The following is a 16,780-nucleotide window of genomic DNA, read 5'->3' on the forward strand; positions in this document are numbered from 1 at the left end:
TTTGACTTCTTCCCTGCCAATCTGGGTGTTCAATCATTCTTATAAAGAAAGCTTAAACTTTTCTATTTGCTGAAAACTAAATTTCATCAGATTGTTCCCATGTAAAAATAGTAATGCAGACTGAAAAGTCCATCTAATCATCGGATTCTTCTGTTTTATGGAATGTTGGGTTGCTCCAGGTTTTATTGTCTTAAGAAGGAGGAAGAAGAGGAAAGGGGGGAGTATCTCTTTTGCAATCTTCTTTAATGCTATTTTTTTCTTTATTAAAGATTGTCTATTTTAATAACAGAGAAAACTAAATTAATCTTTTATACCATAAGAATCAAGTTTATTACTGAAATAAAGATCTAACTAGTTTACCATAGTGGTTAAGGATACAGACTATCTTCTAATGCCCTGTCTGCCATTTACTGCTTATGTGATCTTGAGTGAATTGTTTGTCTCTCTGTGCCTCAGCAATAAAACAAGGTTAATAATAACAGCTTCCAAATAAGATTGTTATGAAAAGTCAGTAAATTAATACAGGAAAATCAATCACTCAGGGCAGTGCTTATTACATAAAAAACACTCCATAAAGAGCTATTATTATCATCCAATTAGTTTAAATTTTACTTAAATGTATTTTGCAAGTGCAATGCATCTTAAAAGCTACCAGAACCCTCTGAGATGCAGATGCCTCTAAAGTACAAGCCCTAGGACTGTAAGAAGACTTTGAAGTCATTTGTTTTCATCACTCACACAGGAATCTTTCTCTGTCCAATAACATCAAGGCCTTCTGTTCTCCTTCTGGGCATTTTCAATTGTCAGATCCATAGCACCTTAGAAAGCAACTGGTTTCATTTAAATTTCAGCTGCACATCTAATAAGCACGGTGATATTGATGAGACAAGTAATGTCTCTGAGCTCAGTGTCTCCATCTGTAAAGTCAAGTTAATATTCTTTATCTACTTCAGAAAGGACTTGAGAAAGAGAGAGAGAGAATATTTCTCACTCTTTAAATTTCACAAAGGAACATTCCAGAAAAATTTTTACTCTCTGGGAGGGAAAAGCATGGAAAGAAAACACACAGCTTGTCCTCACCCTCTCCCTCCCTTCCCCTGGGAATGAGTGACTGGTCTGTCTGGTGAGGTGGAGAAAGAATTGAGCAGGTGTGACTCAGCCTCTTCTTTTTATGGAGCAGTCTGTCCTCTCAATCTGAGTTTTCCTATTGTCATTCTGAAAGCCATCTTTTAAAGCAGGAAAGTCCTGCTACTGTCTAGCCTTGCCTGTGACTCTAGGGTTTAAGGGCAGTGTTAGGAGGTCCATTTGGTCACAGATCAAAGACTTGGTCTCTAATTAAATGATGTACATTAATCTCCATGACTCACTCCCACTGGTTTTTAATTTGAGAACAGGGCTGTTGTTTAATCAACCTTTAAAATCCTAACAGTACTAATTCATTACAATCCTTGATGAGACAGTACATATGCAAATGTCAAATCTGCTGTTATTTTAAGAGCATTCGTCCATGATAGTATAGCCAGATCTTTCTCTCCCTACTGCTTGTTACCAAAGGAATAATATAAAATAAAGATAATATATAAAACCACTTGTTAACAGTGTAGCTTTCCTTGTTCTCCAACGTTTACTGATAACTTCTCAAACCACTGCTACCCCGCCTCCCGCAACACACACACATTCCCCTTGGCCTCCAAAATTATGAAGAAAAGAGTGGCTATCAGGTGACTTCTGTATTTTCAAACTTTTAAACATACCTCATTTAAAAAAAAATTCTGTTCTACTTACGGAATTGACCTTCTTAGCTTGCTCCCTCCATCTAAGCTTCAAATGTCACTCATTCCCACATTTTAGGGGTTTTATATAATTAACAGTTCTCCCTCATTTATTAAATTGCCTATCCTACCTTGATCCTAAAATTAAGCAACCAAACCTCTGTGACTGGCCTCTGCATGCAACTTACAAATCCTTATGAGTCATAAAAGGAAAAGGTTGGCATTGTCCAAAATGTTATAAACAAAGTCAAAATTAAATAACAAGAGGGAAAATACTTGCTACACCTGTCAATGAACCCCTTCCTTAATTCATAAAGTACTTTTGTATAAATCAGCAAGGAGAAATAAACAGAAAAAAATTGGCTAAGTGCATGAAGCTTGAAGAAAAAATAAATATATCACTTATTCATATATGAAAGATATAGAATATCATTCATAATTAAAGAAGTACAAATTAAAATATTATGATACCAGTTTTCACCTATAAAATTATCAAGTACCAAATAATTTATTAATACTGTGTATAGACAGAGGGTATAAAAATATAAGTGTTTTTCACTGTATAGCTTTGTTCATTGTTAAAATTATTTTTTTGTGACCATAAATTACATTTTTGGGAAAAATGACTACATTAAAAACCTGTCTCTTGACCTCATCTTTCCTTAAGAGATAGTTTTACCGTTCTCTATTTCTTATTAGTTTAACCTCACAGAACAGTGGCTTATATGCCATAGGTTCATTTTTTCACCTCCTTACATTTTAGCTACTTCATTCTTAATCTACTTTAATCCCTCCATTTGTCCATCTCTTGCTAAATCACCAATTAATAAATCTATCTCAATAAATTTAAAGGTCCTTTAAGTATTATTTTCACTTGTTCTAGGATTATTTGACACTGGTGGCCCCTCCTTTAAACATTCTTCTCCACAGGCTGGGATGACACAACACTTTCTGGGTTTTCCTCCTCCATCCTGGATTTCTTTCTCCCTTTTGCCTTTTCATAGTTCATCCTTTTTCCAATCATTACATTTTGAGATCCCTTCCAAAGCCAAATTCTTCAACTTCTTCCACTTGAATTCTCCATACTCATGTCTTCCATTCATAAATCTAAACTACTCAGATGATTCACTCATTTTTATTTACAGCTTATATATCTATTTTGAGCCCCAGACTCACATATTCTCCAACTTTCTTGGCTATATTTATGTTTGAAATGCACATCAGGCCATTTTATCAAAAACTGAATTCATAATCTGTTCTCTGCATCACACCTGATTCTTTCAGCTCTGTTCATCTTGGTAAAGTTATCATCATTCATCTTGTTATAAAACACAAGAATCTTTCGAGTCACTCCTGACACCTTCCCCATGCTTCTCTACAATACCCAATGCATCTGACAACTACTGATTTTTTTCCTAACTTACTGAGTTGTACATGATATGCAAAAAGTCACATATATTCAATGTATACATTTTGATGATTTGGACTTATGCATATATCCTGATACCATCGTAACAAAAAGATAATAAACACATTTTAATTAGTAATCTACTACTTATTCCATTTTTGTTAGGGATACTAGTTCCTCTCTATCTACTGTATCTCTTCTAATCCATAATCTATACCTAAGTTATCTTTTGAAATACCACACCTGTCATATTCTTACCCCCCCCAAAAAAAAGGTTTCTCCAATAATGGGATAAATATCAAAATGCTAAAAGACTGAAAACATTGTCTCCTAGGTTCCTCTCCAAACTTCTTCACACTTGCTCCCCTTGCCTTCTTCCTCAACCTTCATGGTTCATAATGTGAGGCAGATAAAACTAGACAACTGTTTATAGACTGAGCATCATGCAACTAGTCTGGTCTTTCCAACTCAAGTGTAGATAAGCAGAAAACAACTCCAGACAAAATGCAGCATAGTTTGGCTAGCTTTATTTGCACTACATATTCACCATAAAAATCTCAATAATTTCAAGGCATTTTACTAAGTTTATTTAATTTTTAAAGGATAACCTAAAACAACAAAAACAACAATAAAGCAAAATTAAATGGAGCTTATCACAAGTGTAGAAACATTTATGTTGCTAAGCCTTCTCTTTTTGTGATAATTAGCATGGCCATTAGGATAAGAAACTGGTATAATCTTGTCTAGTCATTTAACTTCTGAGTCTCAATTTTCTCCCCTACAAAAATGGGTCATTATTGCCAAACTCAAAGGCATCTAAAAGTTGACATATTCAACATTGCTTACAGCACTAAATTAATCTCTCTCTCTCTTTTCCTCTACCCCTCCCCTCTTGTCTCCTCTCATCATTTTCTCTCCCTTCCTTCCCCCTCTCTTTCCCTCTCTCCTTGTTTCCTGACATATAACAGGAGCTCAGTGAAAATAAGTTTTGTTTTCTTTTTCTCACCATGATTAAAAGAAACTGAATGGCCCATTGGAAGACAAGTATACTTATTTTAAAAGGGGCTTTAACTTAGAATGAATACTCTGATAATATGCAAGGATAAAGATTAATTTCTACTTCTGAATAATACCTACTATAATAATTTCAGTAAACAATTGTTTGTAATTCTACCCACAAAAATATTTATTAGAATAAGCTCTTGTCCTTTCCATTTTGAAAAATATTGATAGAGAGTGGCCTCCTGATAAGAAATACAGGTTATAATTCCCAAATAGTTTTGAAATTTAACCACATTTCCTCTTGTATCCTGGTAACAATTATCATATTGAAGGACAGAGATTCTTAATTCAAACAGATAGTTTTAATTATAAACAAGATTTTAAAAAGATGATCTTTAAGTAGCTAATTTGCTTAAAGTTGGTCCTTGGTTCCAAGTTCATATTTAAGTATATAACTCATAAATAATATACCTCATATGATATTTTCTCAGGTCAAAAACTAAAACACTGTATCCATTCTAGAAAAATAAGATCCTTTAGAAATGTCATTACTGTTCAGATTATTGATCCCATTCTGCTGTCAGGGCCAAAGTGTTCAGCAAGACTATTTCAGGGACCTGGACAGGACATTTTTATTGGCAGTGAGACAACAGATTACCCTGAGTTCAAATGAGAAGACCCAGTGGCCAAGTCTATATCACTCTAACATTCTTCTGATGTGCAGCACAGCTGGTGAGATATGTTGATGGATGAGGTTGTCTCAGTAGCAGAGTTATCTTACTAGTCCTGCCGTGCATTTCAGTTGAATGACGTATTAAACATGGCTGTCCCAAGGCAACTGGACAGATTTATAACTACAGCTGTTAAATGGGACCCTCTAGGAAGTTCTAAATATAGATTCCTTCTCATAGCCTTGACTTCTAATTTCTTTTCTTTACTTTATTTCTTTTTTGGGGGGGAGGGGAGGGGAGAGAGAGCAAGCATGCATGTGTATGCAAGTGGTGGGGAGGGGCAGAGGGAGAGAGAGAATCGTAAGCAGGCTCCACACCCAGTGCACAGCCAGATGTGGGGCTTAATCTCACGACACTGAGATCATGACCTGAGCTGAAATCAAGAGTTGGACACTTAACTGATTGAGCCACCCAGGCACCCCTTGACTTATAATTTCTAAGAACCATTATGAATTGGGTCTGAGTTAGGTAAGGGAAGGAAGGAGCATAAAGGGAGATTGGGAGAATATATGCAAACAAAATAATCTCAAATTACTGAGAGCACAGCATAGAGAATATAGTCGATGATATTGTAATAGCATTGCATGGTAACAGATGGCAGGTACAGTTGGGGTGAGCATAGCATAACCCATAGAAATACTGAATCAAAAATCTGTACCCCTGAAACTAATGTAACATTGTGTGTCAACTACAAAGTGAATTAAATTTTTGGGAGGGAGCATTAAAATAAAAACGTTAGATTAAAATTATCTAGGATAATTTCTTTATATACTCATGATCTGTGAAGAACTGGGAGTTTGCTATCAGACAACTTTCCACTGTTTCTATTTTATAGGAAACAAGCTAATAGAGAAAAGCACTGAATTATGGCCCAATTGGGTTCTTGTGTGACCTTAACCATGTTATCCAAACTTTTGGGGTATCAGTTTCCTCACTTGTAAAATGGGAGTGAGTAGATGTACTAAATTCTCTCATAACTATTACAGTTTGCCTTTCTGCTCACTACCCTAGATTTCCGCTCTTATGAATAGGAATACTTTAAATTTACTGAAAAGTAACAGTGCACAGCATTAAATGCTCAGTTTCTAGAATTACCCACACTTATATTTAATTTTGTCTTCAACACCTACATCTATATAGCCTTCTAGTACTCAATATAAATTGAGTCTTAGAGTCCTTGTCTATAAAATGGCGATAATAGTATTCAGCATGAAGTTGTTCCTAGATTTACTTATTTTTTTTCATAGCACTTACTACCTTCTATCTAATTTACCATCTGTGAGGTTCATAAAGGTAGTGGGTATTGTCTGTTTTATTCACTGATATATCCCAAGCATCTTAACATATAGTAGCCAGTCAATAACAAATGAATACATGAAACAATGCATGTACAGAGTTTAGTGTAGTAATTGGCAGAAAGCATTTGATAAATTATCCCACAAATGATCTTGATAAATAGTTTTATTAATATCTAGAGTTCCATTTCACTATGAAGAAGTAGAAATGGAAGAAGCAGGAATGTTTCAAAGAGAAGATGAAGGGGACTGGCAAGCATATCATTACCAAATATCTGCAAGAGTACCACACATTACTTTCAAAGACAAAAATATGAGCCAAGAGGTGGAAACTACAGGGAGACTTTTTTTTTTTTAAGAGTAAGAGGACTTCTAACAAAACTCCTCTAAGATGAAATGAACTGGTGCTCAAGTAAATATTGAATTACTAGTAGCCAATGAATGAAGGGATTAAGAAATCTAATTAAAGGTTATGAATCTTATTATTCCATGAATCAGATGATATGGAGAGAACTTCTTATAAATAGCATGTACAAAATAAATTTTAAAATATATAAAATAGAGGCACCTGGCTGGCTCAGTGAGTAGAGTGTGTGACTTTTGATCTCAGGATTGTAAGTTTGAGCCCAACGTTGGGTGTAGAGATTACTTAAAAAATAAAATCTCTCTCTCTCTCTCTCTATATATATATATATATATGTATGTATGTATATAGTTATAGTTAGTTATAGTTATAAAATTGTGTATATATATGTTATATATATATAAAATACTGAATTTTGGCCTTCTGGTATGGTTGACAATAATAATATAGATGGAAAATGGCAAATATAATGAATACCTACCTATTTTCCTTATGTACATATGATCAAAAAACATTTACTTGTTGACAAATCATATGGGATGAAAAACAAATGGGATGAAATGTTGGGATGGGATGGGATGTTGACAAATCATATGGGATGAAAAACAAATGCTGCTGATTTGTCTTATTAACATTGGTGGGAGCAGCAGATAGGAGCTATAGAATCTCATACCCTACTGGAAAAACAGGACTATTTAAAGCCAGCTTCTTTCTTTCCTATTCTTTTACCCCAATGGTAACACTGCACTTTGGAATTTAATACTGGAGTGGGAGTGCTCCTGGGTTGTATGAAACTAACTTGTGCATCACTCTTGCCAACTAGGGATAATTTTAGAAAAAATGTATGACATCAGTGAAAAAGGAATCTCACTCAATATCATTTTTATGAAGGATAGTTGGCCTTAAACTAAAATAGCCCCATCAATCTACTGCCATCAGGTCAGACAGAAAAGCATTAGGTACATAAAGTGGCTGTCATAAAATGTAGCCAAGCAGGAGCCAAGTCTGATCACAGAAGGTCAGTTAGGCATTTAGAAAATAAAGGAAGCATGTTTTCTTTAATGAGCTATCAAAAGTTAATAACAAGTGAGTTAGCTATTTTGGACAGAAATATTGAGAAAGATGCAGGGGTTCTGAAGGTTTTCTGTATTTTTTAAATTGACTCCCTACTAAGAAGATGTACAATAACACAACAAACTACATTCACATGGTCAAACTATGGGATCATTTTACGAATTGTGATGGTTAATGTCATGTGACCACTTACTGGGCCATGGGGTACCCAGATACTTGGCTAAACATTATTCAGAGTGTGTATATGAGGGTGTTTCTGGATGACATTAACGTTTGCATCAATATGCTAAGTAATGAAGATTGTTCTCCCTAATGTGGGTGGGCCTCATCTAATCTACTGAAGACTTGAGTAGAATAAAAATGAGTGAGAGGGAACTCTTCCTGCATGGCTGCTTGAGCTGGGACATTGGTCTTTTCTGGCCTTCAGACTTGAATCCAAACATTGGCTCTTCTTGGACCTCAAGCCTACCAGTTTTCAGACCAGAAATATACCACTGGCTCTTCTATGTATCTCTCGACTCATCTCCCTCTCTCTCTCTCTCTCTCTCTCTCTCTCACACACACACACACACAAACACACATACACCATTATATCTGTTTCTCTAGAGAACTCTAATATACTGATTCAACAACATCAGCAGGGAATGAGCTAAGTTGTGCCAATCAAGTGGATTATCCAAATAATTAAAATCAATCCCAGTAGAAGTTAATGTTTTAGAAACTTGTCTGGTAATTGTGTGGATGATCAGGCAATGTAATAACACTTTTGTAATGTAAAATAATGAGCCAATTTTCCAATACTTTAAAAATTAGTCCTAAAGCAATTCCCCTTTCAAACTCAAAGTTCTATGACTCTATATTATAAAACAAGTTAAAGTAGCCATTTCAAAATCAATTTCAAAAGCAACACCAAAAAGTCTGAAAAATGTTTATTTCCCAAGGGAATTATGAAGTGATCCAAGTATCTAAGAACCCATCTCATTTCCTTACAGTCTTTTTTTTACGACTTAAGTACTCGTCATCTTCATGTGTTGATTCCTGTTACCATCATTAATCAGCACATGGTATATCTATTTATTGTCCAGGCTCTGGTGTTTTATGATATTCAAGTTCTACTTCTACCACACAGATTAAGTTTCCAAAGCATCTGTCCTTATGCACCAAAAGATACCTTTGATGCTGCCAAATTCCTGGCATTACCTTCATGTGAATTTTCTCATTGTCACTCACCTGCCCAGAAGCAGAAATTCACCTGCTAGACCCAGGCGTCTCATGGCCATCAGCAGACCTCTCACCGTCATGCCCTCACAGAAGCAGGCCACCACCCGGGCCTTGGGCAAGTGACTCCTGAGCTTCTTCAGCAGCTTATCGAAGCTCTGTTCCCCTGCATTGCTATAGATTTTGTAAGAGTGAGCGATGCAAATTCCTTCCTTGGCTGACATATCTTTGAAAGCTTCCATTCCACTCTCTCCATAGTTGCCTGTGTGAAAACAGATAAGCAGAGAGATAGTAAGATGGCAGTGTTGGATACAGTGGGTCCAATCAAGAATGCAGAAGCGCTGGGAGCATGAAGGTCACTTGGTAGTGTTGAACTTGGAGCCTGAAGACCTGCGTTTTTTTTTTTTTTTAGAGATTTTATTTATTTATTTGACAGAGAGAGAGACAGCCAGCGAGAGAGGGAACACGAGCAGGGCGAGTGCGAGAGGAAGAAGCAGGCTACCAGCGGAGGAACCTGATGCGGTGCTCGATCCCAGAACGCCGGGATCACGCCCTGAGCTGAAGGCAGATGCTCAACAACCGAGTCACCCAGGTGCCCCCTGAATGAGTTTTTGCTCTTTCACTGACTTGTTCATTTTGGGCAATTTACAACAAAACTATATTATACATATATGCATTGAACTTTAAATGTTGTTTTCACTGAAAGAGAGAAAATAGTATAAAAAACAGAAGCAACTCAGTTCCCCTTTTGATTTAAAAAGTTCATACTCTAGTGTGAGATGATGGTAGACATTTATCTGCTGTATTTTCATTCTATCTCACTTCCCTTTGCTTCTTATTGTATGACCATCTCATCCCACGACTCAGATTCCTGTATTTAAGGACACAATATATACACTTAATATGGTATAGATGCTCTTGTACAGATATCATATAGAGTATTATGTTTTTATAGAATATTATGCATATTACATTAGCAATCATAAGAATTTGTGACTTTATCCCAACTGAAAATTCCATATTCTTGCTTGAGATTTGAGTCTTGGTACAGGTAAATGTATAAGCTTCAAACAAAACATTTGAAGTTTCATTCTGTACAACTATAGGGAAGTCAGTGATTTGGGAGAATAATTCCAAAGTCCACTACAAATTTGATGGGCTAAAGACTGATGGTGGTCCTCTAAATTAATGGAAATGGTGATCAATACTTATAATCAACTGTATGCCAGGAAGTGTACCAAAACCTTTATAGATGTGATCTCATTTAACTCTCACAAGAATATACTGAGGAATGCGTTATGACTTCCATTCTGTAGATAAGAAAACAGATGCGGCAGTTAGGTTTACACTTGCTTAAATTTACATACCCAGGAGGTGGAATTCTGCACTACATTCTCAGATCTAAGAGTGTGGTTTCTGCTCCCTCCCCTCGTCCATGGCTGACTTTTGGAAGACTCAAAAGTCCAATTATATCTACATTTATTTTTCCTATTTAAAGGTCATGATACTTCAATTTTAGATATTTTTAGAGCCTAAAGGCTCTATAAATCATACCAGGCTCATTTTCTGAGTTTCCAAAAGAACAGGTGGGTAAGGGGAAATGATTTAAAGAATACAGGTTGCCTATTAAAAGACAAGCAAGCTGTGGAGCATCTAAGGATGTAACCAGCCTCACAATCAACTAGACCTAAGAGTAGAAATTTCTTCAGGAGGAGATGTCCAATGAATAAGGAAGGAAAAGGCATTCAGTTGCATTGGTTTCACTGTATGACTCTAATAGAGATTCTTATAAACCAGTATACCTGTATAACATTTTGATTTTTGAAGTCACTTCATACAGATTAGCTCACAGCTCCTTACACCAACTCTCTGATAGAGGTAATATTATCTTCCTCTCACAACTGATAAACTGAAGCTCACATTTAGCAAGTAGGTGGCCAAGTCTTGGTTTGAACATACAACTTCTCTCACTCCTGACTCTGTGTATGTTCCACTGTAGCATAGGCACCTTGCTGCAAATGAAATCCTCAGACTTTCAGGGTAGATTTTTATGTAGTTTTATCTTCCTGACAAACAGGATAGCTTAGGTCCTAGCCAAAAAACCTGATGGGCCAGACACACCTTTCCTTTTTCTCTAGAAATAAAATAACAAGAAGCCCCTATGATGATGGCAAGTGGACAATGTAGTTATTTTGCAATTAACAAAGTTTAAAGGCCACCCCCTCTGAAAAATGTGCCCAGGGGCCTAAATTACTAGCTTTATACTAATCGGAGTAATCTATTATTTTCTGATTTATTTTTAGCCAACTCTATTTTTCAACTGACTGTCTTGCACTTAATGCTTTCATTAGTACTGGGGTATTTGCATAAATAATTTGAAATTAGGTACGTAGTGATTGTGATGACAATGATAAAAATTCTCAGTTTATTCACAGTTAAGTAAGAAAAAAATAACTGACAACTTCATTATCTTTAGCACCTCTTCTAACAACTTGAACATTATTTTTGTTTATACAGTAAGTTATATAGAAGCAGCTTGTAATAGAGAACTTTGTTATTAGAGAGATTTAAGTTCTAATTCTGCTTGGATTAGTCTCTCTAAATCTAGCTTTTTCACCTGAAAATCAGAGGTAACACTGCCTAATACATGAGTATTTTGTCTATTATATGTGTTAAACATTATATCTAGTTTAAACTTTATAATAAATGCTTATAATTATTATATTAATATATTTTATAATTAATTCTATATACTATTATGCAATAGTGTATATAATGTCTAAACATTATATATATATATTTATAAACTATAAAATAATACATATGTTAACTATATAAAATATCTGATAGGTAGCCTGAACCCTGTTAATTGCACCTACTGGCATTGAATGTTCTAGATATAGTGAAGCTGCTCTCTCCTGGAGCATCTAAAACAAATAATGGAGCAAAAGGAATTAATACTGATCATTGGATTAAAGAATAAACTTAAACTAGTTGGGGAAATATGATTTTCTCAGAACAAAATCAAGCAGTGCTCTTTAAAATTAAAACAGGAAACAGTTTTAATATATGTGTGACATAAAAATTCTGCAGAATAATTTTGATTCAGTTAAAGTCATTATAAGCTGAGATTTAAAAATGGGAGCATGCAATCCATGTATTCCAATAAAACTGGGAAGCCTGAATTCATTGTTGGGATTTTCAGTAGTTGATATAAAGTCTGTATTTTGGAATTAAACACTTAAAATTAAAGGAGAAACTATTAAAAAGTTCATAAGCTTCTTATAGGAAATGAAATAGATTTCAAGCAATGTATAGAACGAGAAAAAGTTGAGGAAACAAAGATTTATTTTTCCAACAGGGAAATAAAAGTGATAGAGAAAGGAAGGTACAGTGTAAAATATTAAACTAGCCTGTGGCTTCATTTTAAGCAACTGGTAAGAGCAGGAAGGAATCCATCAGACACTCTTTTTTAAATAGCAGAGGGCTGGTGATTCGGAATTATGAGAAGAAGATGTAATCAAGGCTTTACTGGACTCTCAGCTCACACTATTTTGCAACAATGCAAATGCCAATTACTGATTTTCAACTTTATGAATCCACATAGGGACAAAGCAAAAAACTCATTATACAATAGAAATAAATCTTATTAACCTTTACAAAAAAAAAAAACTAAAGGAAAAGATGATAGGTTGAGAGATGGAAGCAGGGAGAGCTACGGTGTTAAAATCCCTCATGCACAATTTAGAAGTCAAGATACAGAAAACAAAAGAAAGATGAATTATTTGAATCTAAAAAAATAAGAGACTAATCTAAAATAGAGTTATACTTAAGGGAAGATACATGAATTAAGAGATGATATTGTCCATAAATTAAAAAGTAGACATTTAAAAAAGCATATATTCTTACTAAGAAATATAATGGTAAAAAACAGAAAAAAACCTAAAATGCACTTCTTACCCTTAAGCCCTTCTGTACTATTAGATTTTGAAAAATACAAAAGTTTAAATGAAAAAAAATTTAATAACATACTTAAAAGTTATTGAAATCAGGAAGTAGATATAGAAAATTTTAAATAGGTGCTTGCACTAGTACTATTTGACCTACATCATGTCTGTGGAGATCTGGAAGTATCTGGAAGTAGGTCCATCTGGGCCTACAAAGTACACATTGAAAACAAGACTGGTTAAAGATTAACTCCAAATCTTTCTTCTAACTTAAGAGAGATCATTTATTTGAACTTTATGATGAAAGGCACTAAACAATCCTTTAGTATGTAATGTATAATCAAAGGTAACTCCTCTTTCAGATGGTACCAATTCAGTATCAATAACTACTGTGTTACTGTGGCTTAAACACACTTCCAGATAAAGTAATAAAGTATAGGAACATAGACAGGATATACAGTATATGAGAGATTTTTCTAGCAAATTATACATTCGAGATATGGTTCAAATTTATAAATTTTGTCTGTATTGGGGAAAATGATCATAAGAATCAAAATTAAACTAACAGAATTACACTAAAAAGACTAAAATACTTTTCTTTGACATTTGTTTTTGTTTTTTTTTTCTCCATCAGACCATCATTATTCCTTCCATTGAAGCTTATGTGGTCATGTATAATCTCTTACCATCTCCTTTCTCTCATTTCTTCAAAACTTTAGCAAACATTATGTTTGGGACTCTTATTTCTTATGATGCCCTTCCATACGTCCCTTGAATGCCCCCATCCATTCCCAGTTATTTACTTTTATTCATGATGTTCTTTCCATCCCGAATACCCTTTCCCCATGTCTCCATGTTGAAATCTTACCCATTCTTTCTGGTCCAACTCAAATGCCCAGACTGTAAACTTATTTAGGATATAGACCACATCTCCATGGCACCATCCAACAAAAGCTTGTGGAACTAAATTGACCTACTCACCATGCTTTTCAAAAATCTCCCTATAAGGAATAGGTAACCTGTTCATTTGACAGATATTAATGAATTAATTAAATACAGATATGATACTAGGCACATAGTAGACTCTAGATATTTACATATTTTAGCTATTGATCTATATTACAATACTGAAGAGATAATTTTTGTTACTTGTAATTTTTAGAGAAGTTTATAATTGTGGTTCCTTCACCTTTATGACTAGGCTGATCACACTAAGGATTTTTTTTTTTTGATATTGAGAATTTTGTTAAAAATCCAATCCAAGATATTAACATTTTATTCCTTAAGAAAATATAACCCACTTCATATATGTGTTTTATCATGAGATTTCTAAGGAGAGTTCCTTGAGTCAAATAATGAGCTATGGTGTTAATTAGGTATTATATTGTATTAGGCTCAATTTAAAATACATATTCTGTGTTCTATGTTATGTATATATATTTATATGTTACATTCTCTATATACTTACTTGTATTTTGGATATATTATATATCCTACTTTCAACAACTGTAAGCCCCTTGAGGGTAATAAATTCATTTAAACATATCACTACATAATAGGTACTCAGGTTCTTGAACAGAAAAAGGTGGTACAGAAAGACAGGTAAAGACTAAAATTTTATTAAAGTAAATTTACTTGTTCAAATATGATCATCAAGTGGATGCTTAAAAAATGTAAAAACTACTTTTTCAAAAAGCATTCACTTTAGGAAAATTTTAATTCACTTTAAAGACAAGTATTAAGCTTGGAGTTCCACATTAGAACTTTTTTTTCCTTTTATTTGGTCCAAATGATCATTTTCCAAAAAGGAAATGAAGATTCTCAATATAAACTGTAATTTAAAAATACATTCTGATTGGCTTCTACTATTAATATCCTGTTACTATTATAAACAATGTATTTTTTATTGACAACTACTAGTGAAGGAAAACCCTGCCATTTCTCATGAGAGTTACTGCCTAGGATGATACCATCCCCCAGAATATGTGTGAATGGGATCAATAAATCAGTGTCTAAATCACCACTTCCTGCCCTTTCATGGGGCCATAAATGTTCATCAAGGGATCTTAACTAAAACTGCCCTTTTTGAATAAGCTATGTCTTAGTTAAACTAGTGGTTAACTAAAACAGCTAGAAGAGAGAAAAGCCAGAGAGACAAACACCTCTTCTCATTGTATTAGTATTTCTTTTATAAAGATATTCCTCTTTTTAAAAAATGTCTTCTCCCCATTATAGCCATCTGTGCAATGAGTATAGCAATTTCAAACTCTATATTGCACTCATTTATATTTGTCTCCTACTACTAGACAATTAAGTTCTTCAAAGCAGGTATTTATATCTTCACAACAAAAACAATATATGTACATATTTTTGTTCAATGAAAAGAAAGAAGGAAGTTAAGTGTAGCAAGGAATAGTCCTAATTAGGTCTACAGAACTGAGATTTAGATGTTTGGGATGCTGGAGGTATTATTAATGGAAAGGTTTTTAAAGCTAAAGGATTGGAGTAAATAAAACATTATTGTCATCTATCATGTACCCTTCATTACAGTTCCATGAATTATTATAAATGCCTTTGCTACGAAAATCTTGGCTAACAAACAGATTTCCAAGTTTGGGCCAATTATTTCAAATCCTACCCTGGAGTGTTTCTATGCCATGACCTATATAACACAGTATTTATTCAATGTGAGGTAGAACATTATTAGATCTCATCTAGAGTGTTTTATTATTGAAAGTACTAGAAGGATCTCATTTAACAAAATCACTTTAGGAATTACTCTAGGCATGGATTATGTAAGCAATATTTGAGCAATATTCCAATAGTGAATTCAGCAGAAAAAAAAATAACTAGTTGTAACATAGCTTGGATTTTTAACTATATATATATGTATATATATACATGTATATGTATAGAATATTATTTATGGGAATACAAACTAGGGCTATTGAATATTGTTAGAGAAGTATGTACCAAGCAGTTGCTGAGCAGTATACTATGTTGGTGAACTTTCCTACTGTCTACCAGGAAAAAAAGCTAGAAAAAGAAGTTTGATCTTAAAAGCAAAGATACGTGATGCCTGGGTGGCTCAGTTGGTTAAGCATCTGCCTTTAGCTCAGGTCATGATCTCAGGGTCCTGGGATAGAGTCCCACATCAGGCTCCCTACTCAGCAGGGAGTCTGCTTCTGCCTCTGCCTGCCGCTCTCCTTGCTTGTGCTCTCTCTCTCTTTGACAAATAAATAAAATCTTAAAAAAATAATAAATGAATAAATACATAAATAAGCAAGCAAGCAAGTAAAAATTAAGAACAAAGATACAAGTTGACTGTGCAAATCCATACATGGCAGAGGACATGAAAATCAAATCAAGGAATAAAGAGTACATGATAGTAATAGCTGTCAAACATGAAGTACAACAATTCTGAGTCCCACCTTTGGTTCTGTACTGTAGGTGGCTGAGCCTTAGAATCAAAAGTTGTGAGATATACTCCCTCCAGTAACTCTAGTCTATATAATTGGGTTGAACTAATTGAGATAGACAAAACTGAAAGGGAACCAAATTCAGAAAAAAAAAATCAAGTTTTAGAATTTATTTTTAAATATCTTTGAAAGAGCTAAGTAGGAATGCCAAATAGAAAACTGAATAAGGACATTCTGGCTCAGAGAATAGAAGTCTAAATTGGAACTATCTGGGATCATCAGAATATGGACAACAACAGTAAGAGCTGCAATTGTAGGATATGAAGAGAAGAGGGATCTGATTATATCCTAAAGACTTCAAATATTTATGCATTAATTGAGAAGGAAAAGTTGACACAGACAATGAAGAAGAAGAAACCAAGACAATGTATTGTCATGGGAGCCAAGATAACAAAATGCTTTTATCTGCTTTTGCACATTAACTGTATGAATAGTAAAGTAAGATGTGTGGTGAAAAAACTTACTGATTTGGGCCATTATAGTACAAGAC

At 34.3% G+C, this 16,780-nt stretch overlaps 1 protein-coding gene across 3 annotated transcripts in view; it reads right to left on the reverse strand.

Moving 5' to 3' along the window:
- GRM5 (glutamate metabotropic receptor 5) overlaps nt 1–16,780 on the reverse strand; it is a 496,070-nt gene that overhangs the window by 314,008 nt on the left and 165,282 nt on the right. For all 3 annotated transcript variants that reach the window (XM_045797501.2, XM_045797500.2, XM_045797499.2), the window contains exon 2: nt 8,877–9,126. In XM_045797501.2, the coding sequence (XP_045653457.1) occupies nt 8,877–9,126 (250 nt within the window). The remainder of the gene's footprint in view (nt 1–8,876; nt 9,127–16,780) is intronic.

This window comes from Ursus americanus, chromosome 16, assembly GCF_024610735.1.
Source record: "Ursus americanus isolate L20-20 chromosome 16, mUrsAme1.1.p, whole genome shotgun sequence".
In the NCBI taxonomy this organism is placed as follows: Eukaryota; Metazoa; Chordata; class Mammalia; order Carnivora; family Ursidae; genus Ursus; species Ursus americanus.